General features: G+C 43.0%; 1 protein-coding gene across 13 annotated transcripts in view; it reads left to right on the forward strand.

The window, feature by feature from the left end:
- The window catches only part of CADPS (calcium dependent secretion activator), a 334379-nt gene that overhangs the window by 51383 nt on the left and 259058 nt on the right, over window positions 1–23938 (forward strand). For all 13 annotated transcript variants that reach the window (XM_079958109.1, XM_079958115.1, XM_079958104.1 and 10 more), the window contains exon 2: window positions 16587–16700. In XM_079958109.1, the coding sequence (XP_079814235.1) occupies window positions 16587–16700 (114 nt within the window). The remainder of the gene's footprint in view (window positions 1–16586; window positions 16701–23938) is intronic.

Below are 23938 nucleotides of genomic sequence, written 5' to 3' on the forward strand. Positions count from 1 at the left end.
CATCTCCATATGCCGCAGAGCGGTCAACAGATGTAGAGGAAGGTATCCTACGTCATTCTTGGTGGCTGAGGGAATTTCAGCCGGTTCAGTTTTTTCTCTTCTTTGCAGGCTGCGTTGTCAAAACTGTGTCTTCTACTCAAGTATTAATAATGGTTGTGGGGGCTGTTGGGATCTAGCTGGTTCGAACAGGCTTGCAGAAGACACAGAAATTTACATTTGAAATCACATTGTGAAATCGCTCTGATGGTACCTTCCCTAACCCTAACCCTTTAAAATTACTTACCAGAAACATTAGAGATTGCCGGGAGGGCTCCACACATTGCTGCACAATATTTTATTTTATTCTATTTTAATCTGTATACCGCCCTTCATCCAAAAATTACAGGGAAGTTCACAACATAAGAATATAAAATGAAACGAGTAAATCAAACAATGCCCCTGACAGATTTAAAAGGCTAAAAAATGTTTATTATTAATATTTAATTAATTAATTATTATTAAATCTTGGACCCTGGAACATTGCCATATATACTTGCTTTCTGAGAGTGTGAGTAAAAATATGCCACTAAAATACCACTCATAAAATCCAAATATATTTACATGACTTCAATAAATGTCTGCCCCCCTCCCTCTTTTTAATGCCTAGTGCCACAGTTTCCAGCTTTACCTTGGAAGTAAAATTGACTTCTACAACAAAAATATTTGTGATCGGATACACATCAGTAGTGATTAATAGCTTCCTCCTGAGAGCATTCCGTCTAAACTAAGGCTTTCATTTTGACAAGCAGCATTTCCACTTAAAAATGATATGTCGGTGAAATATTTTTTGGATCTTTCGGAAGTGTCTCTCAAGATCCATTGCTCACCCTGCTTTATACTACTCCTGTGGCCAGTTCCAAACAAATTTGAGCCTTTTCAGGTGTTTTGTAAGACCTTGTTCTCTTTGAATTGGCTTGGGGGTGGGCAGGTAAGAGTTAAACAAGTCAAGGACTGAGGGGCCTTGGCACTGTTTTCTATTTAGCTCTTTTGGTATTTAGCTCTTAAAAATTATTTATTGTCTTTACCTGACTTGAGCTTTCTAGATGAGATGGGCTGTGCATTCGAATAAATGTTTTAAAAACCCAAAATTATTGGAATGCCATTCTTCCACTAATAAACTCAAGGTGCCATACGTCTAATCTCCACCCATGTTTATCCTCCCAATGCAGTGGTGGTTCACTGGAAAGGATGGAAGCAAGAGCTGCTGCACTGTGCTCATCAGTAGGGGCAAGACTGGGGGATCTTTGGAGTATCGGTGTCCCTGCAGATAGCTAGATTCTTGATGCAGTAGGTTGGCCTAAAGGAAAGTGTGTGGTCCAAGATGACCTTCACAAACAAGTGAGGCTTTGAATGAATCTGTCCACCCTTAGCCCAGTATTGACACCACTGACTGGCCACGGCTCCCCAGGTTTTCACAGGAGTTCTTCTCAGGCCTGTTAACTTCAGTGGGAATAAATGAGCTTTAAATATGAGTGTTTTGGTTTGGTTGGTGTCAGGAGCTGGACTGAGGAGGAATGGTGGGAACCACCACCACCCCTTCCTGCACCTTCCCGAGAAGAGGAAGACAGAATAGATTTAGAACAGTGGTTTGCAGAAGGTCATAGTTCAGAGGCTGCAGAGGGGAGAAGCTGGGAGATATTGGGAGAGCAGCAGGAAGAAGAATCACCAGGGGAGAGGCAGCTGACACACTCAGTGTCTCTAGAAAACATTCCTGACTGTGCCTTGAGAGCCTTGAGAGTAGTAGAGTAGGAAGCTCAGAGGCAGAAAGCACAGATCAGCCGGTGCAGGGGTGACGTAGAATAGGAGGGACTGAGTTGGTGGGACTTTACTTGGAACAATGCCATTAACTAAGAGAGATCACATACCATCATCTCTCTCTGTAAATATTGAACAAACTACTTGGTAAGAACTCTTCTTGTTTATCTGCTTCTTGGCATCTCACCATGGGAGGGATAACACTCCTTGAACCCTGACAGTTGGAATCTGAAGAATACTATACTCTAAACCACATGATGATGATGATGATGATGATGATGATGATTTATTTATATCCCGCCCATCTGGCTGGGTTTCCCCAGCCACTCTGGACGGCTTCCAACAAAATATTAAAATACAGTAATTCATCAAATATTAAAAGCTAAACAGGGCTGCCTTCAGATGTCTTCTAAAAGTCAGGTAGTTGTTTATTTCCTTGACATCTGATGGGAGGGCATTCCACAAGGCGGGCGCCACTACCGAGAAGACCCTCTGCCTGGTTCCCTGTAACTTGGCTTCTCGCAGTGAGGGAACTGCCAGAAGGCCCTCGGCGCTGGACCTCAGTGTCCGGGCAGAACGATGGGGGTGGAGACGCTCCTTCAGCATGTTCACAGCCTGTCTCAGTGACATCTGCACTGGCTTGAACATGTAAACAAAATGGAAGACGGCAGGATCCCCAAGGAAGTGCTCTATGTGAAGCTGGCTTCAGGCACCAGGCCCATTGGCAGACCAACTCTGAGATACAAAGATGCCTGCAAACATGCCATGAAGGCTGGCAACATTAATGGTAATCCCTTGCAGATGACCTGGAGACAGACAGGTTGTGTATCCATAGCAGTGACCTGAGGAGAAATGGGAGGAGTGCAAAGAGAAGAAACAGAATGATGGAACCAGACCCCTTCATCTGCTCCAGCTAAAACAAAACATGTCTATAGCAGTCTCTACAGCCACAGCAGGCACTGTAACTCTCCAATGGTTTGATGCCCCCAAAGCGCACTCTTCCATTATCTCTCGAGACAGGAGGATGGCAACCAACCATGTTCTACAAATGCATTTAGGCTTCGGTTCTAACCTCACCTTTGTGGGAGCAAGCAGCAATGAATCCAGTGGGATTTACTTCTGAGTAAACATCCACAGGGTTGCACCGTTGAATGCCAGCGTCATGCTAATTATTCTGCTGGAATTGTATGCTCTGGTACAAGTAGGGAACAGCTGATAATACTTCAGATATCTAGGAGGCAATAGGCAAAGTTTGAGAGCCACCAGCAGAGTGATTCAAGTCATTTTCATTAACGCAAATGGGCCTTTCAGGCTACCGTCATCAACAGACCCCATTTGGCGTTCTGTCCCATTTGGCAGTGTGCTCATGCAGAACTTGCTTCACTAGAAGTGCAGAAGTAATTCCGCGCTGAGAATTATTCCCCTTTGGAATAACACAGCGACTTTGTTTTCTCAGTTAACTGCTCCTGCTTACTTTGATTTCCTTCTTATAGGAGCCCTTTCCATCTGGCCTCACAAAAGGGATTCGATCCATGGTTATGGCAAGAATACAAAAATAGGTGCCTCCTTATTCTCCTAGCTGGCACTTTCAAAATGTCCCACTGTGTTTTGTTTTTGTAGAGAAAAGACTGAAAAATAGAATTTGTAGTGGTTCTAAAAAAATAAAAATCAATTGAGAATCTTAAGAGTTGCTATGGCTCTATAGGAGCAAGCCAGATACCCTCAGGACTTCACCAGGGCACAAAGTTCATGATCTTCCCTGGTCTTTTGATAGCATCTGGTTTCAGAAGTAGGGTTTCAGGATGCGGGAGGCTGCGCTAGCCTCTTAATTTCCCCCACCCTGCCAAAACCCCAACATATTCCGCATGAGAGAACCTGTCTCAGAGCAGCAGATCCATAAAACATAAAGGGTTCTTAAGGTTCTTCACAGAGATTGCCAGGGAAGGGAATCTAAACTCTTGCATGTTCACAGTCTGCCATCGCTGACATTTTCTTAGGGAACAAGACTGTAGGACGCAAGTGGCAACTTCCTCTTCCTCCCCTCGGTCGCCTCTCTAATGTGCACTGTTCCATGCATTTAAGACACGAAAGCTTGTAACATAATGCCTGGGACGCCATGTCATGTCAGCTCTCATAAGCTTCACGCGGCTCTGCTCCTTGACTAGAGAAAAACAGAGAAATCTATAATAAGACAATAGAGCAAGCCTGACTTCACCTACTGGAAAGCAAGAAATGTGTGTTTGGGATGCCATTTTGGTCTGCCTGAATAATGAATGGATGGCCCTGTCTACTTAAGGTGCTGCATTTTTATTTATTTTTGTTTACCATTAAGAGGATATATATATATATGCACATCGAGATTTATCTTACCATAAAATTACTCAAAACCGGCTTACATCAGTTTTGAAAAATGTACCAAAACAAAACAAAACAATAAAAAACAACAACACATGAGGCAGTTTGTAGCCAGTAAGAATAACCTGAGCTGGGCAAAGGATTTTGTTGCCTGAGACAAAGGACAATATCTTTCCCCATTCCAGGGACAGAGAAACAACCAGATGGGTTTTCATCAATACATGCATTTTCATACATAAAGGTAAAGGTACCCCTGACCATTAGGTCGAGTCACGGATGACTCTGGGGTTGCGGCGCTCATCTCGCTTTACTGGCCGAGGGAGCCGGCGTACATCTTCCGGGACATGTGGCCAGCATGACTAAGCCGCTTCCGGCGAACCAGAGCAGCGCACGGAAACACCGTTTACCTTCCTGCTGGAGTGGTACCTATTTACTTACTTGCACTTTGATGTGCTTTCGAAGTGCTAGGTGGGCAGGAGCAGGGACCGAGCAACGGGAACTCACCCCGTCGCGGAGATTTGAACTGCCAACCTTCTGATCGGCAAGCCCTAGGCTCTGTGGTTTAGACCACAGCGCCACCTGGGTACATACATACTTATCCCGAATACAGGCGTAGGCAAACTGCAGCCCTCCAGATGTTTGGGGCTACAATTCCCATCTTCCCTAGCTAACAGGACCAGTGGATTAGGTAGATTTGGCTTTAAGTGAGAACTGAATCAATTTCCCTTCTGTCGCTGGTCACCAGCAAATTATACATACAACTACATGCTTTGCAGAAGTGTAAACCCAGTGACTATAACAGCTGAGCATTGCTTTGAACCTTGGTCATCCCACATCTAAACCAAACGCTATTTACTGATTGTACAAATAGTACAATCCCATAGTATGATCTTTTTCTTTTGAGTGGGGAGCAATCCTTGTCTCTTGGCAGTATTTACTTTCCTAGTCTCATTACCATTTATTTTATTTTATTTTGCCCCCCCCCCCCACCGCCGTTCCTAATGTTTCCAATATTCAGTGTTTGCCCCTTCAGTCTGTAAATCTCTCCTTAAAGCCAGCCTTTTCTACCTGGGTTCCTTTCCTCTACTGCAAATATCATGTGCGTCAGAACTCCTTTGGCTCAGAAATTTCAACAAGCACTAATAAATCTGTAATATGGTCTTGTATAAATGAATATTAATATTGTCTACCAAGAGGATTTTTTTAACCTTTTACAATGAAGCAAGGAGGGGGAAGCAAGCTGGCGGCACAAACTAATTTAAAAATAAATAAAAAATGAGCATTTTTGAAATGACTATTCCTGGCTACTGGAAAACAGGATTCTCTATTTTCCAATCCAGTTTTCCAGCCTTCACTCATTGGGATAATGAATCTACCACTTCACTTCCATCACCGGCTATCATTTGGAGTCTTAAGCTATTACCACACTGCCAGTTATTTTGGGTGCTTTAAAATGTGCTTTAAAAAGCATTTATTGCCTTTCATGCCTTAATATTTCATTATGATTATATATTTATTTATACTCTGCCTTTTCCCCTGATGAGGCAGCTTATGGGTAAAAATGATAATTACTTAAAACATGGGGTGGGAAATGATAATTAAAACAACTTTAACCAGCACCACTTTGGGAATTATAACATGCAGCTCCCAACAGATATTACCTGAGCAGTCTAAAGGAAGAATGGTGGAGCAGTCAGCTTTCAGTGAAAATGAGCAAGAGTCATATTGACATAAAGTGGGAATAATGGAAAGTTGATGGCACTAGACTGCAGGCCACTGGTCCTTTGGCAGGACCAGGTATGGGGAGAGTTATTTGGGCCAGACAATCCCCAAGGTTAATTTTACATGGCATTCTTCATAAAACCAAGGTAATTCTAATGACAATGCTACATCAAATAGCTGACAGCAGAAATCAGGGAAATAATTCTTGTTAATGTGAATGTTGCCCTCCAAGCAATGCAAAGATCAGAGACTTGAGACAACGCAAAAGCAAGTGGCTTCATAAAGAGCAGTGACAATTAAAGTATAAAGACCTATTGCACACTGTCAGCTATACACCTTGGACCATGTTCTTAGGTTACTTTAGCAGTGTGACCCCTCCACGCTTCCCAATCAGTTATGGCCCTGGGTTGATGACTTATACCAGAAGTGAGGATCCTGTGGCCCTCATAATGCCGCAAGATTTCAACTCCTACCATCCTGAATCCTGAATAACATTGACCGTACTGGCTGGATCTGATGAACGTTGAAGTCCAACCATTTCTGGAGGACTATGGGTCTACAACCCTGGCTTATCCCCTCCCGCTGCCTTGGGAACCTTTGACTTTCCCCTCGACTTTCCATTTGCAGTAGCAAATTGTTTTTAAAAGTGCTATTCTAGACAGCCACCAGCAGATGCCTAATGGTAAGACCAGCTGCTGTTGTAGTCACCTGCTTATAGCAACAGACAGCATGGCTTGGATTTCCCTAAGTGTAACTATGATAAAACAATCTTTTACAAGTAATCCTTTTGTAATCTTGGAGCAATGAAGAATAAATAACAGTGTTTTAAAAGACAAAATGCCTGAGTGAACACACAGCAAATCGTTTCACAAATGGCTTCGCATGGGATTTGATGGAACTGTAGGTTGGAATCAATACACAGAACATTCTACTAACAATCTGAAGTGACATCCCAGTATCTTTAGAAATGCCATTTGCATTGTTCATTTTCAGTCTGCCCACCAAGTTAGTCTGTTTTTTCTTATCCCTCCTTTTTTCTCCTCCCCCTTTTTCCTGTCTTTATTCTACCTCCTCTTCAGCCATTGCTTAAGAACTGCCCATAAAGAAGGTTGTTCTGGCCTTTACCTTTTTGACTCTGTTGGACAAAAGCCAAATGTTATTGATCACATTTTCTAGGAAAAAGGCTAATAACTGCTACACCAGGGGGAGCAGCAGGCTAAAGTAATGATAGTGTGTGATCGCTGCGAGAAAGCTTCCAAAATATGGGATTAATTTGCTTGTTTGGATTGCAAATTATGACTAATTGTTCGCCAATGAGCCAAGGCATGATGAATTTGCACAATATCTCAGACTCCTGGATACATTGCTTGACTAAATAACCGGCTGTTTTTCCTTTTGGCAGACCTGGGGTTATTCCTCGATAGGATCAGATCAGGAAGAGAAAGAATCAGTGAAAAGAAATTCAGGTTGGGAAGGAATGAACCACATACAGGTATAGGGCAGACACACAAAAATGACACATGATAATTAATATTTGTATTATTTGTATCCTGCCCATCTCACTGGGTTGCCCCAGCCACTCTAGGTGGCTTCCAACAAATATAAAAGCATAATAAAACATTTAAAACTTCCCTATACAGAACAGCCTTCAGATTTCTTCTAAAAGTTGTATAGTTATTTATCTCCTTGACATCTGATGGGAGAGCATTCCATATGGTGGGTGCCACTACCGAGAAGGCCCTCTGCCTGCTTCCCTGCACCTTTACTTCTCACAGTGAGGGAACCACCAGAAGGCCTTCGGAGTTGGATCTCAGTGTCCAGGCTGGACACTCCATCTGAAGAGGAAGCAGAGAACATAATGCTGGAGGTTGCAAGGGCAATGGCATCTCTAGTTTGGGCTTGGGGCCTTCAGCTGCCAGTCATAGACAATGGAGAGTGGAATGTGAGGCTTTCAAAAACATCTCCCAAGTCTATTAAGCAATCACGTAAGACTCACACAGTATGCAGGCTCCAGCAGGACAAGATTGAGCACAAGTGAGAGCCAAGATTGTGGTGACAGCAATCCCTGGACACTGACAACTGTCCAATCCCACCCACTGCTGGCACAACCCTGAGACCATTTTCAAGTGGTCTTTCTTTCTGCATGAGAAAAGTACATAATTCTAGGCTAGCTCTGACCTTCTTGAGAAATGCCAGCCCATAGCCATGCAACCAACAGACTGATGTAATGAATTAAAGAGAAAAAATGTTGAAATAGTGATATTGTTTATTTATTTGACAGGCTATTAGGATTTCTAGAACTCATGTCTGGCATTTCCATTATAGAACTTTTGTTTAGAAAATATCAGTGCTAGGCCACCTACAAAAATGAGATAAGGAAAGTATTTGTGAATAGATTTTCATTTGTATGAGTAACTCCTAATTCCACACTTAGGCTTCCATGCTGAAAATGGTTATAAGGGAGTAAACCCCACTGAATGTGTTCAGATTTACTTCTGAGTAAAAACATACTCGATTGTGCTGTGAAGATCAATCATTCAATTTTAGTTGAATATAGAGATGCACTAGAGTTCAATAAGAATTAGCTACTGACTTTTGCTGATGGCACATTTGTGGACAAATCAAATATCCCCATCCTCAAAATGAATTGTTCACACACACACACCCCATAAATCCATTAGTTTCTTTATAGAATTGCATTTGCAGTTGCGCATAGGAAGACAAATTGAGCATGCCAAGGCCTGCTTTCCCTCAAAACACAGGTTGTAGCTGCCAGCAAAAGAAGTTCAAAGCTCTGAGTGTCCTCTCTGGTAATGGACGTGAAATTTGTCTAGAAGGGAAAAACTTGAGTAGATCAAAACAAGTTGCCAAGCAGCTCTCATAAAGACTCATTGACACTTGCCAAGTTGAAATAGAAAGACGCAAATACTGGGAGATACTGAGAAATCGTGGGGAGGGATATCTGATAATCCTTTCTTCCTGACACAGTTAGTTCATGATGTATTGCCAGTGCTGCTACTATTTTGAGACACAGAGTTCAAGTAGTTGGTGTTACCGTCTTATCCTTGGCTGTTGAAAGAGGCCCTGATCTTGAAAAGGGCTTATCATATGCTGACAACACCAAACTGTAAATCTTCTAAAGGAGCTATGTCACACTAAAGTCATGCAAGGAAGGCTACCTAGTAGGACTGCCGACTTTTTCTCTCTCTCCTTGCAAGACTCGGGTGAATTTAACATTGGTATGAAAAGCAGAATCTCCTCAGGCAAAACTTTCCTCAACTCCATGGCAAAGAAAAGTCCTGGTTTTCCACTTCATACACAGATCATTAAAACATAGGAGCCCTGCTTAAAGAGGGGCAGATTGCTGCCTTCTTCTCCAGTGCTTCCTGGTCTCCGTTATCTCAGTTTAGCATGTTGTCCACTGGTTTTACCACTATGACATTGTCATTTCTCTACGTGAAGCTATCAGGTCAGGGCTGAGGAAGCTGTGGCCCTCCACATATTGTTGGACTCCAACTCCCATCAAACAACATGGCCAGTGGTTGGGGGATGACAGGGGTTGTAGTCCAACAACATCTGGAAGGTCATAGCTTTCCCATTCCTGTATTAGGTGAAGAAAGACCCTGGGGGTCAAGGGCCATGGAGGACATGAATCAAAAGGAGCTGGAAATTTAAATGCACATAGGGCATGTCTATGTGTCAACCCTCCTCCCCATGTGATTAGAATTGCACGAAGAGCAGGAATGCATTTGTTGGCCCCATGTTACTGTAGATTGGTTCCATTGCCCTCCAATTTTTGAAGGGTTAATTTCTGTTCTACTTGTATGTTGTTTAGTCATTTAGTCGTGTCCGACTCTTCGTGACCCCATGGACCAGAGCACGCCAGGCACTCCTGTCTTCCACTGCCTCCCGTAGTTTGGTCAAACTCATGCTGGTAGCTTCGAGAACACTGTCCAACCATCTCATCCTCTGTTGTCCCCTTCTCCTTGTGCCCTCAATCTTTCCCAACATCAGGGTCTTTTCCAGGGAGTCTTCTCTTCTCATGAGGTGGCCAAAGTATTGGAGTCTCAGTTCTACTTATATAGGCTCCCTTTATTGATTTAGAATCCCAATGGCACATCTGGAGAAGGTTCCCCACTGCAGAAGCCACCCATCCAGTGTGTAGTGGGGTAAAAGAGTCAAGCGACAGGAATTGGATGGAAGTCATGTGGCCCCTTTCCCCACTCACCCACCGAGTTTAGGCTATGTAGAGGGATGTGTGTCCACTGAAGAAATGGAGACTTACTTCCCCAGAGATTTTATTCAATTGGGAATATAACCCGAACTTGCCTTGCATCTTAGGCAGCAGGCTATAACCCCCCCCCCCCTTCTCCCCTTGTTAGAATTTCATTTGTTGGTTTGAGGTAAAATCTATACATCGATCAAGCAGTCCTTGCAAAGAGGCATGCACACACTCAACAACAAATAATAGATTATTGGAAGGGCAGCTGCATACACAGCTAGACAACAAGTGGTAATTATTTTTATGATTCATTAAGGTTATCGACTGACGTAAAGAGGAGAATGGATGCGCTTGTTATACACTTATGAAGAAATTGGGTGTCAGTTTGATCTTTAGCAGCTGAGATTATCTTAGGCTCCTTAAGTAATTATGGAGCTGTGGTGATCATGGTGATTGTTTCTAATCACTGATGTGCATGCATTCTCTACTCCCATGGGAAGTTTAGTCACTGGTGCCTTTTTTCTTGCTTTCCCTACTGCGTGTACAGCCTGCTGCTTTCTGCACACACTTTTTGCTTTCCATCCAAACAAGCAAGAGGCAATATCAGAGTTCACAGAGATCATAGTCAAGCCAGGCAAAAACACTTGGGGTGCAAAGCAAGGTCAGTGAGAGGCAGGGATGTAAGAAGGCAGCAATTTCAATTCTGACTTGTGTTTGTCACAATCTGCGCTGTTTCTGTTCTGCTGCACTTCAGTTGTCACCAAATAGTATGTTAGGTGATTTATGTAACTATTTATGTTACATTCATTTCAATGTCAAGAAAACGTTGCAAAAAAGTATCATTTGCAGACTTAGAACAACAAGAACAATAAGAACAAATGCCAATTGTATTCACTTGACTCATTTTCTTTCCTGGTCCTTGATGCACATGCAAACTGCAGGAATTTCCACTTCCTTCTCCATTTCCTCCAAAATCCCTAGTGAGAACTGTGGCATGATAGACAGACCTGGAGGACTGCATTTAGTCTCTGGGCCTATTGTTCCCAACTCCTGCATTAGGTTGTTGAACTTTGTTTTGTACTCTGCAGTGGCCATCTGGCCACCTACAGACCAATGACTCTTTTAACATATATTATCCAAAGATTTATAAAAAGAGCTTCCTGCATTGCTGGTTTTTGTTTTTTGTTTGTTTTTTGAAAACAAACAAAAGTTCCACTTTTTCTGCTGTGCTAAATTTGTTCCTGCCAAAATTGATATTTTATTTTGATTGAACCAAATTAAACTGAATATAGTGAGTTGCCCATGAAAGAAAAGTATCCTCATGATGGTGTTTGCTTTCATAACTTGTAGCCACCATTCGGTAATGCTGTTAGGGTGTCATAACACAAAAATAAATAAATATAAATCCATATAAAATTACATATACAAAAAAAAGAACAACAGCATAAACTCGGCAGAGTGGTTGAACCATCATTCACCAGTTAGGAGCACCAGGAACTGCCCCTATCCTGACTCAAACCTTTGTTCCATCTAACTCAATGTTTTCTTCACTGAGAGGAAGCCACTCTCCCTGGTTTCAGGCAGGAGTCTCTCCCAACTCTTCCTGGAGATACTGAGGAATTGAACCCAGGACTTTCTACATACACAAGAGATGCTCTGCCACTGAGCTATGGTTCTTCCCACAAAGTGCTGAAATGTCTGGAAAAATGAAAATGCCTTTAAGTAGGCACCGGGATGACAGTTTTAGCACTAGGCAAGCTTCCCTGGAGATGATGTTCCATGTGTGGCATCCACAAATGAGCAGGTCCTCTGTCCAGTCACCATCACTCACCTAAGTACAGGTGTGGAGGGGGGAATCTGGAGGAGACACTCAGATGGTGAGCATAAAGTACAGGTTGGTTCATATGGTGGAAGGTTTTATAGGTAAGCACCAGCACTTTGAATTGTCCCCAGAGCAGACCAGTAGCTGGTGTTGCTGTTTCTAATTGACCATTCTAATCGACTCTGACATTTATTATACACCCATCCAATCAATCACCTTTGGCTTGGAACACATAACTTGTGTCCAGGCTTTCTCTTCGGATGTAAAGGCTACCATGAAAAGAGATGCTTGTTAACTTGCCCTACTTATTCCTGAATTTGCTGCTTCTGCAAAGTAATAAAATATTTACACCACCCTCAGCATGAAACTGTGTACCTATTAGTTCGGTCTTCACTGCTTATTAAGTACCCAGTAGACATCAGTAACGCGGGACGCAGGTGGCGCTGTGGGTAAAAGCCTCAGTGCCTAGGACTTGCCGATCGAAAGGTCGGCGGTTCGAATCCCCATGGCGGAGTGCGCTCCCAGCGCTCGGTCCCAGCACCTGCCAACCTAGCAGTTCGAAAGCACCCTCAGGTGCAAGTAGATAAATAGGGACCACTTACTAGCGGGAAGGAAAACGGCGTTCCGTGTGCTGCGCTGGCTCGCCAGATGCAGCTTGTCACGCTGGCCACGTGACCTGGAAGTGTCTGCGGACAGCGCTGGCTCCCGGCCTATAGAGTAAGATGAGCGCACAACCCTAGAGTCTGGCAAGACTGGCCCGTACGGGCAGGGGTACCTTTACCTTTACCTTTAGACATCAGTAAACAATAGGGATCAGTTATTGTCACCATTAGCCTGCCTGAAATCATACACGTGCCACAAATTCTAGGCAATTCTAGGCAAAGACTGGTAATGTAGTCATTTAAGCCATTTAGACTTATTGTTGTTCCAGTTAAATGACTAAAGCTCAAAGGGCTGCTTTTCTCAATTTTGTGAATGTGGGAGTGGAAGCAGGTTTTGGATATGTGTGTAGATCGAAATATACTCTTGCCCCCCAAAAGGTGTGTGGTCTGTTTACATTATGGAAGGCATGCGTCTTTAGATCTGAGCATTCCCAATGTTTTAAACTGAAATGTGATCATTTGCCCCAAAATTTGTACGTTTGCTGCATTTATGTTCTGCTGAAAGGGCTTGGGATAAGGAATAATGGGAATTTCTTCTCTCTCCATGAGAAATAAGAGTCTTTGTGAGTTGCTGGTCCATGCCTCTTAAAGCGCTGAACTCTACTTTGTTTGTTCATTTAAATGTTCAGCCCTCCCATCCTATGGCTCATTCTTGCTTGTTTGCTTTGCAAAAGAGGCTGGATTCTGCAAGTGGAATCTGTTGTTCCAAATATGAACATTATTCTGCCTGCATTATTCAACCTGGAATTAGTTTTCTTGACACATAATTTAATTACTACATATGCATTCCTGGTGGCAAAATAGTGCAGCTTATAAGAACCAATAAAATGCAAATGCAATATTATACTGTTAAATCTACAATTGTGATTTTTCATGTCTTTGCTGGCATATTTTTTTGTGATCAGTAACTCTGCTGAACTTGTACAGTGCCACATGGGCACCACTGAATGCTAGACTTGACCCAGAGTCCTGTAACAAGAACTGCAGAGAGAGGACATTGATGTATAGCATTGATTTCATCCACATTTTTTCAGCAATGGAGGTATTCCATTGCCTTGCTTTGATGCAATTTGTAAACACATTATTGAAGGTAACTAAGTGAGAAATGTGCTGCCATGGGCCTTTCAAAATCTGAGTTGAATATACTTTGCAGGAGTGATGATCTCAGAGAACAAGTTTATGTATATACCCTCGCAGTCAGCTGTTGTGCAGCAACGTACCCAGATGCAAATCGAATTGAAGCTTAGAGAAGATATTTATAACCCTGGATCCTTAAATTTAGAGCATATGACTGTAACACAATCTCAGTTTGCTTTTATTGTGTGCACAGTCTCTGATTCCTTATAACTTTGGAAAGTGGGTGTATTTGAAGGTGCTAGATTCCGCCCTCAACAATTTTATCGCCAAATTCACTCGTGCTCTGTTCGCGGGCTTCCCTTTGACATCTGGTTGACCGCTATGAGAACAGGTAGCTGGACTAGACGGGCCACTGGCTTGATCCAGCACATTCTTCTTAAGTTCTTGTACAAGTTGATGTAAGGAGAGAGCTAATTCTATGGTTCATTTCTACCTGACCACCAACTGACCAGGAGTAGCAACATGGGCAAGCGACTCCCGCGTGGCTGGTTGTGTTTGCACTGCAGTGAGTTTCAAAAGGGTGTGGAAGGTGTAGTAACCTATGTGCCCTCTAGCTGTAGTAAAAAAATTGTTAGGCATGGCATAAAATCCATCAAGTGCATGTACTAGAAACAACCTTATTCTCTATATCCAGGTGGACCATAGTAAAAATGTAATATTTGTCCCATGAGCTGATCAACCACATGCCTGAACTTCAGAGCTGACCTGTTGGCTGTACTGCTCATCTAGGAATCTTTGGTCCCATTCACACATGCTTTTGGTGGCGGTGAAGCCACTTTTCCATGTTGCAATTCCAATGCAGTTATCTGGCAGGAAAGACCCATGCAAATGACTTCACCCATGCCAGGCATCTGGCTGTTTTAAGAATAGCAGGAGTTGTGTGGCTGATGATGTGAACCCTGAAAGATTTGCCTTACGGGCCATCAGATGGGAGGTCAGAACCTGATCCCTGCCCAGTCAGAACCTGATCCATAGAGCAATACTGGCAGGCTCACAGTATGGGTGGAATCTACACACACAATTTTTTTATTAAAAAAAATGCTGTGAAAATACTCTTTTAAAAACGCTTTGAAAAATGCATTGAATTTTGCATAACTCACTGTTGCCATCTAGTGTCACATTTGTACACTGCACTTCACAACACATTTAAAACGTTTTATTTGCAGCTGTATAGCTGAGTCGATGGTCAGAATAGTTATTTAGGCACAGCCAAGGGAATCCATCTGAGAATGGGAGCAGAAGAAAGGACCTCTTAACTGGCACTAGGCTACATAAAAGCAGAAACAGATAAAAGATAAAAGACATCTGCAGGGCTAAAGGAACACATGAGTGCACAACTTTGGCAAAGGTGTAACCTTTGCCCAGAATATTTTTCTGTAGGCAGTAGCATAACAATTACCCAATCAGAGGAGTTGTGATTGAAAGCATTCAAACATGGGTACACACATGGTAAAAATCACGAAATGTGTGTTTGATTTCCTTCTCTCTCTTTTTACCCATATGATTGAATGCAAATATATACCCTTGTTTATGTAGACTTGTAACAGACAGGGAGCTGTTGCCAGTCAGCTGTTACTGCGGCACTGCAAAAGCTAAATGGAATATTAAAGCAATTTAATTTCCTCTTAGGAATTGACTTTTGCTCTCAGCAGTCATGGTTGCTGTTGAAACAGGGGGTGGGGGAGATCAATAAGCACCTGCTGTTCTGCAATCTATAAAATAATCACATTAAGGTTTACTAGAGACACATCCAGGATGCAAGGGTGCATTGATGGTTTACTCCAGTACAGCTAAAATTGTATATTCGTTCAGTAAACAAACAATGCTACCGATTGTAAAATTCCAAGCTTTGTTTCTCATAGTGTAGTACTTAATGCATGAGCAAAAAGTCTCCAGAAATGTCAGCCAATATCATTCATTTTCAAAACAATTTAACCAAACTCCTATTAAAATGGAGCCACAAAGAAAAAAATTATTTGTTGTCATTGGGAAATGCTGGGTCCCCCCCCCCTAAAAAAATATGGTTGTTCTGGAACATAAAACTGCACAGGGATGTTTTAAATAAAATGATACAAATTAAAATGTTCTTTGCATGCCAATTTATAACAAAGCACAGAGCATTTCCAGGCATAACAGCATATATATTGCATTGTGTTTTGTAGTTTTACATTTTTAAGCTCCGCCGTGGTTCCTGTACATTTCCTCACTCTCTGTCTCCCCACACAACACCTCCCTGTCATCTTGCCATCACCTTAAGACAAACATAAGGGCATAAATAGAGGCCTGTGGGATCAAGATAAGTGCGGATCAGGTGGCTTTGACTCAATCAACTTTCTTCCCCGTCCATATCCCTCTCTCATGATATTAGTATCCATTGCCATCCAATGAAGGGGAAGATGGAAAGATTCATACAAGAGAAAGTTCTTTTTCACACAGCTCATAGTTCAGCTATATAATTCTTTCCCACAATATGTAGCGATGGCCACCAACTTGGGTGGATTTAAAAGAAGGTTGGTCAACTTCATCAGATGATAAGACTATAAATGACTAGTCATCACAATGGCTATGTTATTCCTCCATTGTTGGAGAAGGCTGAATTTCCCATGTTCAGTGGGGTAGGACTTCACAGCCATTAATAGTCTCTTCATACTTTCCTAATGGTTAGGGGAAGCAGTACAAATTACACAGTACAATAGACACAAATGTGGTTTATTTGCATACTTTTCCATATAACAGAATTCAATTTGTCTCCTTTCATAAATAACAATAATAATAATAATAACTGATGATGTGTTTAAGCTACTCTACCTCTTTGCTGATCTTAATGACATTTCTATATAAATAACATTTTGCATTTTAATTGGTTTTTCAGATAAGTAAACAGCAGCTCCAAACCGTCAAGGATCGCTTCCAAGCCTTCCTCAATGGAGAAACTCAGATTGTAGCAGATGAAGCTTTCATGAATGCCGTCCAGAGCTATTATGAGGTAAGAACACTAGAGTGGCAATTCCAGTTCTCAGGTTCTAAAGGGGCAGAAGCTGTCCCCATGTGCACAGAATGGACCAATCTGAGGCTGGGATGGTAGAATCTGTCCATTTCCATTTCATTCAGGTTTTTTCCATTTTTTCCAGTCCTAAATTTAGGTTGCCATTCTTTCACATTGGTTTGCTGTGTGTGTAGCCACCTCCCCACTACGTCACCCTCCAACTCACAGAGTGCACTATTTCCACAATGCGATTAACATTGTGAGAAGGGACAAACAACTCAATAGGGCTTCTCGCCATGTGACCTGCTCTCTCAGGAACTACAAGTCCCAGAGTTCTTTCTTCCTGCTTGTATTTCTTTTGCACAGGTGGGAAGAGCAGTTAGGGTGTGGCAGCAGGTGAGCAGCAGGACGAAGGAACAGGCACCATCATAATTGGTACACATACAGTACGTCCCAGAGACAGAAGGAGCCTGTGCTGCTGCCATGATATAGGCCCGGGGACACAGATGTGAAGATAGGTCTCTGGCCTCCAGAGTGCATAGAACAACTTAATCTCCAGCAACAGGAATTATTCATAGTTGCACACACGTAAAGAGACAGAATTTGTTGAAACGTTTTCCAATAAATGTTAATCCAATATTAAAACTAAAACAACTTTGTGTTTTTAATCCCACTTTGAAGCAGACAGTTGACTCGTCCAACATTCCCAACCTGGTACCTACCAGATGTTTTGGAGTGGAGCCCCCATCACTCATTCTGGATGGGGCTGATGCAAGAAGTAGTCCAAAACCTCTTGTGGGCACTGGGTCGGAGACGGCAAGCTGTGGGTCCAAACATGTCCCTAAACTATATATTTCCACGAATTGTTTTCTACAAGTACTAGGCAACTTTGTCCGGCTCTGTAAATGCCATCACCTTTCACCATGCTCAAAGCAGATTCCAGGCTTTATGCCTCGGTTTGTTAGTAAACTGTACCCTGTTCTTTTGTCATGTCACCCTGAGATCCCAAACCAAATCAGGGTTCGTTGTGACAGTGGGCCACCAGGAACCAAAGTGAGTCTCAACTAACAAGTCCCATTACTTTCAATGGGAGTTTGTAGCAACTAATAGAAGGTGGATTGGGCCTGTTGTCTTCCATGAAATTATTGCAGTTTGTGCAAAAAGCACGATTACAATTTCTGCAGCTCAGGTAGCATAGCTCATTACAGCATGGATGTGTTGTTGTTTAGTTGTTTAGTCATGTCCGACTCTTTGTGACCCCATGGACCAGAGCACGCCAGGCACTCCTGTCTTCCACTGCCTCCCGCAGTTTGGTCAAACTCATGCTGGTAGCTTCAAGAACACTGTCCAACCATCTCGTCCTCTGTCGTCCCCTTCTCTGTTGTGCCCTCCATCTTTTCCAACATCAGGGTCTTTTCCAGGGAGTCTTCTCTTCTCATGAGGTGGCCAAAGTATTGGAGCCTCAGCTTCATGATCTGTCCTTCCAGTGAGCACTCAGGGATGATTTCCTTAAGAATGGATAGGTTTGATCTTCTTGCAGTCCATGGGACTCTCAAGAGTCTCTTCCAGCACCATAATTCAAAAGCATCAATTCTTCAGCGATCAGCCTTCTTTATGGTCCAGCTCTCACTTCCATACATCACTACTGGGAAAACCATGGACAGCATGGATGTAGGGAGCAGGTAACCAGGGATATGAGGCCTCTGCCTGAGATGCGGCTGCCAGTCAGATGGAGCAGGAGTCGAACCGGGTACAACCTGTTCCTAACAACTGCAGCTGTTCAGAGGTGAGTTCTATTGAGGTCAAATCCAGAAAAGGTCGTGGAACCCATACCTGGCCCTGCACTGGGTTTATTTTTGTCTAACAGTGGAGACTCAAGCTGTTTTGACCAGGGCTTTCAGTGGGCTGACCCAGAGAATGAATTTGGAGGATTGTGGCATATTATAGCACACAGAAATATTAAGACCTGGCCTAGGGCCTGCGCTTTTCACAACATGGTGCTGAAGCGGTCTATTGATTTTTTCTATTATTAAAAAGGAGAAGCGCCAGCTAACTGGGTCCTTCTCAGAGGCCTAGCCTAAGGACACTGGTTTTGACAATTCTGGCATGGCAGGAAAGAGGTTTATTAAGTGGTCTGCTTCAAAACCGAGCAATTTTCCGATGGTCCATGAAAGAAAGAAAAACGTTTGAGAACCTCTGCAGTAGCATGTTTCTTTTTTCCTAACTTTGAGAAAGAAGAGTTTAGATGGCTTCAAAATGGGATTTGACAAACTCACGTAGGATATGTTTTTAACAACTATTGTTGTTGTTGATGATGATGACGATAATTTATTACTTATACCCCACCCATCTGACTGGGTTGCCTCAGCCACTCTGGACGGCTTCCAACACAATATAAAAAACATAACAAAACATCGAAAACTTCCCAATACAACAATGCCTATATGGAATCTTTTTGGTCAGAAGCAGTGTGCCTCTGTGTTCTGTTTCTACATTCCAAGGCAGTGTAGATCTATGTACTGTGTCTATGTTCAGAGGTAACGTAGCTCTGAAAATCAATTGCTGAGGGGCAACAGTTGGGAAGGGTTATTGCCTTTAGGCCATTCTTTTAAGCTTCCAAGAGGCATCTGATTAGCTCCTGTGGGAAACGAGATGCGGGACAAGGTGGGCCTTTGGTCTGATTCAGCAGAACACTTCTTACTCACCTAACTCTTTATGACAATTTGTGTGTGTGTGTGTGTGTGTGTGTGTGTGTGTGCACGCCTAAAGGCTCAAGTCATCACACCACTTATTTTGGAATAGCTTTCAGTGGGCTGACCCAGAGAATTAATTTGGAGGATTGTGGCATATTATAGTGCACAGAAATATTAACTAACAATTCATCTGAGTAAGTTTACATTGCCTCAGGGGCTTGTTTTTTGGGGGGGGGTGTTTTCTAAGCAACAAACAAGTGGGAAGGTTATAAAAAGACTAATGCGGAACTGAGGGAGTACTTATCCTACAGTATTCAGTCATTAGATTATTTTGTGTCATTTTTCTCATTCCAGAGGTCATAAATTTCAATTAGGGAGTGCTATTTTCCAATTATATAATATCTTTGTTAAAAGAATCAATATTTTGGCAGTTAATTAGGTTTTTTAGAAATAAGTCTTCTGCGTACTAATTAATCTCTGCGACCGATCATCACGGCATCTATAACTGTTTACAAGTTGTCAGATAGCTCACTTGACATCTCTATATACTTGTTGAGTTCAGTTCGCATGAATGAATAATAATCAGGGAAGGAAAACACCATATTTTGGGTATACAACATCCATATGCATTAACATTTGCTTTCATATTTTACATGCAAGCTTCCTTTACGTGTCAGGGGGCCAACTTTGCAGATTCATGTTTTCCTAACTAGAATTTCTACATACACAGCAAACCAAATGCTAGAGTTAGTGAGTATCTGCTGCTGTAAAACCACTTAGGAACATAGGAAGTTGGACCATTGTGGAATTGGACCATTGAACCATCTGGACCAGTATTTGTTTATTTAGAAAAGTTATAGACTGCTAGCAATAATAGGAAGGTGCATTAAATGGAGTCATATCACTGGTCCATCTAACTTTGTATTATCTGCACTGACTGGCAGTAGCTCTCCAAGACATCACCTCCATTGCATGCTAAAGGCACCTGGTCCTTCCTGCATGTGGTGAAGGAGCATCTCCACCTCCATCATTCTGCCCGGACACTGAGGTCCAGCGCCGAGGGCCTTCTGGCGGTTCCTTCACTGTGAGAAGCCAAGTTACAGGGAACCAGGCTGTCAGAGAACTGGAGCCAGAGAAGGGGGGAAGAATGGGAACTTACCGGGAGAAGGGTCCTTTAATAAGTAGTTGCTCTTCCTCAGACGAGGAGGGTGACGATGAGCTGTCAGGAGGTAATGAATCTGAGAGGGGGGAGGTACTTCCGGGGACAAGGTACCCTCGTCAGAGAGGAAAGAGGGGGGCTGGGCTTAGAAGGTGGCTATGCTGGGGAAAATCGAAAGGAAAACCAGTCAGGACAACTGACCCGCCATGAAAGAGTCAAACTTTTGAATTTGCTTGTACATAGCTTCAAAGTAGCAATAAATCCTGTAAATATGGCTGGTTTCCCGGACTCTTATCTTCGCTAGCACTCACAACTCATTGCTGACACAGGCAGAGGGCCTTCTCGGTAGTGGCACCCTCCCTGTGGAATGCCCTCCCACCAGATGTCAAAGAGAACAACTACCAGACTTTTAGAAGACATCTGAAGGCAGCCCTGTTTAGCGAAGCTTTTAATGTTTGATGTATTGCAGTGTTTTAATATTTTATTTTATTTTGGAAGCCGCCCAGAGTGGCTGGGGAAGCCCAGCCAGATGGGTGGGGTATAAATAATAAATTATTATTATTATTATTATTATTATTATTATTATTATTCAAGCAGTAACCAGCACAACCAACTGGTACCCTTAACATGATTTGATTCTTGCATATTCCTGCTGCTGGTGGTGATGGGTTTGGGTTTTTTGCATGTGTGCCTCCTTGCTCATGAAGAGCAGGCTGTATCAAGATGCTCCTTCAAATCAGAAGTGCCTGATAGCAAAGTCACTCCCAAACCACTTCCACCTCCTTCTCCAGGAAATATGAAAGATGCCATCTTGCTCAGAGTGTCAGGAGGGGACTTGAAACATTCTTCTGCTTCAAGTTTGCAAGGCTAGAGTGAGAATCCTCACGCTTCCTTTCTTCCTTTTGTACTCATGCAGTCTGTTATCCTTTTTTATGGAAGTATCTCTTCCTCCAAGACACGTGGAGAGCATTATAAGCTTTTAGTGCTTTTCCAAGCTCGAGATACTCAATGCAGAAAACTGCTGTGTCCTCGGGTCATCCTTCAGTCCCTTAATTATTGAACATTTGCAGATACACCCCTCTGCCGGCCTAGCTTCTTCACAGTGTACTGCATTCATTCCATCCTTGACGCCATTAAGAAAGCAATGCTTTACGCCTTCCAGGCTGCCAGCAGCCCTCCCTGTTCTGTCAAACTGAGAGAAATGCCTTCTTGTTTCTGATGGGGCACCATTACCGCCTTGACCCATTTTCCCTTTTCTTTCTTTTAGTCGAAATAAGATCATCTCATGGGCACCCTGCTTTGCCTCTCTTCTTCTCCTATGCCTCTGCTTTGTTTTAGATTCGCTGATCTAAATGGAAGGGCATCTCAATTGCAAAAAGCTCTGAAAACTGAGTAAACTGTGAGGCAGAGCAGAATCGGGCCATAATGGCTGTGTCCTGCCTCTCCTATGCTTTTGAATGCTGAGAATCACAAGTGGGGAGAACACTGTTGCCCATAGGTCCTACTTGTGGGTTTTCCATGGACATCTGGTTTGCCATTGTGAGAACAGGATGTTCTTATGTTTTTGTCCATGCTTGTTGTGGAAGCACAAGTTATCTTCAATACTTTTTGAGAGTCCCCCCACGGCTGCAAGTGGCTAGAAGCTCCAGAATTAGCTCTGGCTCCCTTTGCAGGAGAGAGCACTGGAGACGTTTGCTTTCTTTTCAAGAGTCTCAGCAGAGCAAGTGGGGAATGCTTCAGGCTTGTGAGGGACACCAGGCAGAGCCAGGAACAAAATGGGAGCTTTGGGGGAGAGCCCAATGCAAAATGGTGACTCAAAGGGGTGGGTGCAAGCATACTGAAATGAGCTGCATATCCAATTACAAGCGCATCTGAGTTACTACAGATCCTGGATTCTTTCACCAAATTCTAAAACTGGCCCCTGGAGCTGCTGAAGTGGGCCACTGGAGCTGTGCAATAATAATATTATAATAATTTATTATTTATACCCTGCCCATCTGGCTGGGTTTCCCCAGCCACTCTGGGCGGCTTCCAACAGAATATTAAAATACAATAGTCTATCAAACAATAAAAGCTTCCCTAAACAGGGCTGCCTTCAGATGTCTTCTAAAAGTCTGGTAGTTGTTCTTCTCTTTGACATCTGGTGGGAGGGCGTTCCACAGGGCGGGGGCCACTACCGAGAAGGCCCTCTGCCTGGTTCCCTGCTAGGCAGCCAAATGATGCTCATGTTTCACAAGTGAACACATGTGCTAATAGAAAAACCAACAGTCTAACCTTGCATTTAACAAGTCATCTGCTGGTAACCAAAGGATTCCAAGCCGGTGAATGAGGAGGCTTGCCGAGAAGGGACAGATCTCTCCATTCCTCCTTTGCCCATTGGCTTGGTTCCCATTCCTCATCATTCTGTTTGGTAAGAGGGTTTTTATTCCTATATTGTAACTAGCCTGCTAAGAGGCTAGTATCCTGAATAACAGAGGGATTCCTCTCTATTAGCCTCTTAGCAGGCTAGTAAAACAAAAACAAAACCAACGCCCTTCAGACTACTAATCCTTTTGGACTTTTTTGAAGACTGGCTGGTGGTCCTTCATGGTGAGCTTTCAGGAGTTCCAGCCCTTCCACTTCATCTCCACCCCCCTGGGGTGTCCTGCCTTCAGAGAAAGGATATGTGTCATGTTTTATTCCCTGTGTGGACGATTCTATCTTCGAGGTGGACATTTCTCTTTCATCTTTTCATCTTTTTTTTCATACCTTTGCCAGAAAGAGGTCACTGTTGACAGGTGGCTCCTAGGGAAAGAAAAAATGTCATCTTTCCCTGTTCTTCCCCAGAGCGGCTGTCACAGTGTCAAATGGCTTTCATCCCCTGCATCTGACCTCTGCTTTGTACTCCATCTGTCTGCATAGAGTGATGAAAAGAGACCCTCAGAATAGCGTGAGGCACAGATTGCTTTTCTTACACTCGACTCTACATAGCAACAAGGTTTGATCTGCGGCCGGTTCTCAAATAGCATCCTGTCACTCACTGGCATCTCCTTCTCCTTTAATTAAAGTGTGGCCACAATGCTCCTAGCAGGCCACAATGTATTGGAAAGTTGTTATGTGAGAAGGTGAGAGGTCGATTTTCTCATCCCGGTTTGTCTGATAATGGTGTTAGGTCAATTACTTAGGTAATATGTTCTCCTTACAAGACATTCTGTTGTTTCTGTCAAGCTACAAGGCATGAGGACACAGAATAATTTCGTTTATTGAAATGGCCTAGTTCTTGAAACTGTTTGGGTAAACAGAAGTTCAGAAAAACAGGACCCCAGAAAGGAAAAAAATAGATATTAAGGAGTGGGGGTCATGTTCTAGAATGATAGAATTGTATAGTGGGAAGGGATCCCAAGAAC

The sequence above is a fragment of the Podarcis cretensis genome (assembly GCF_951804945.1).
Source record: "Podarcis cretensis genome assembly, chromosome: 2".
Lineage (NCBI taxonomy): Eukaryota > Metazoa > Chordata > Lepidosauria > Squamata > Lacertidae > Podarcis > Podarcis cretensis.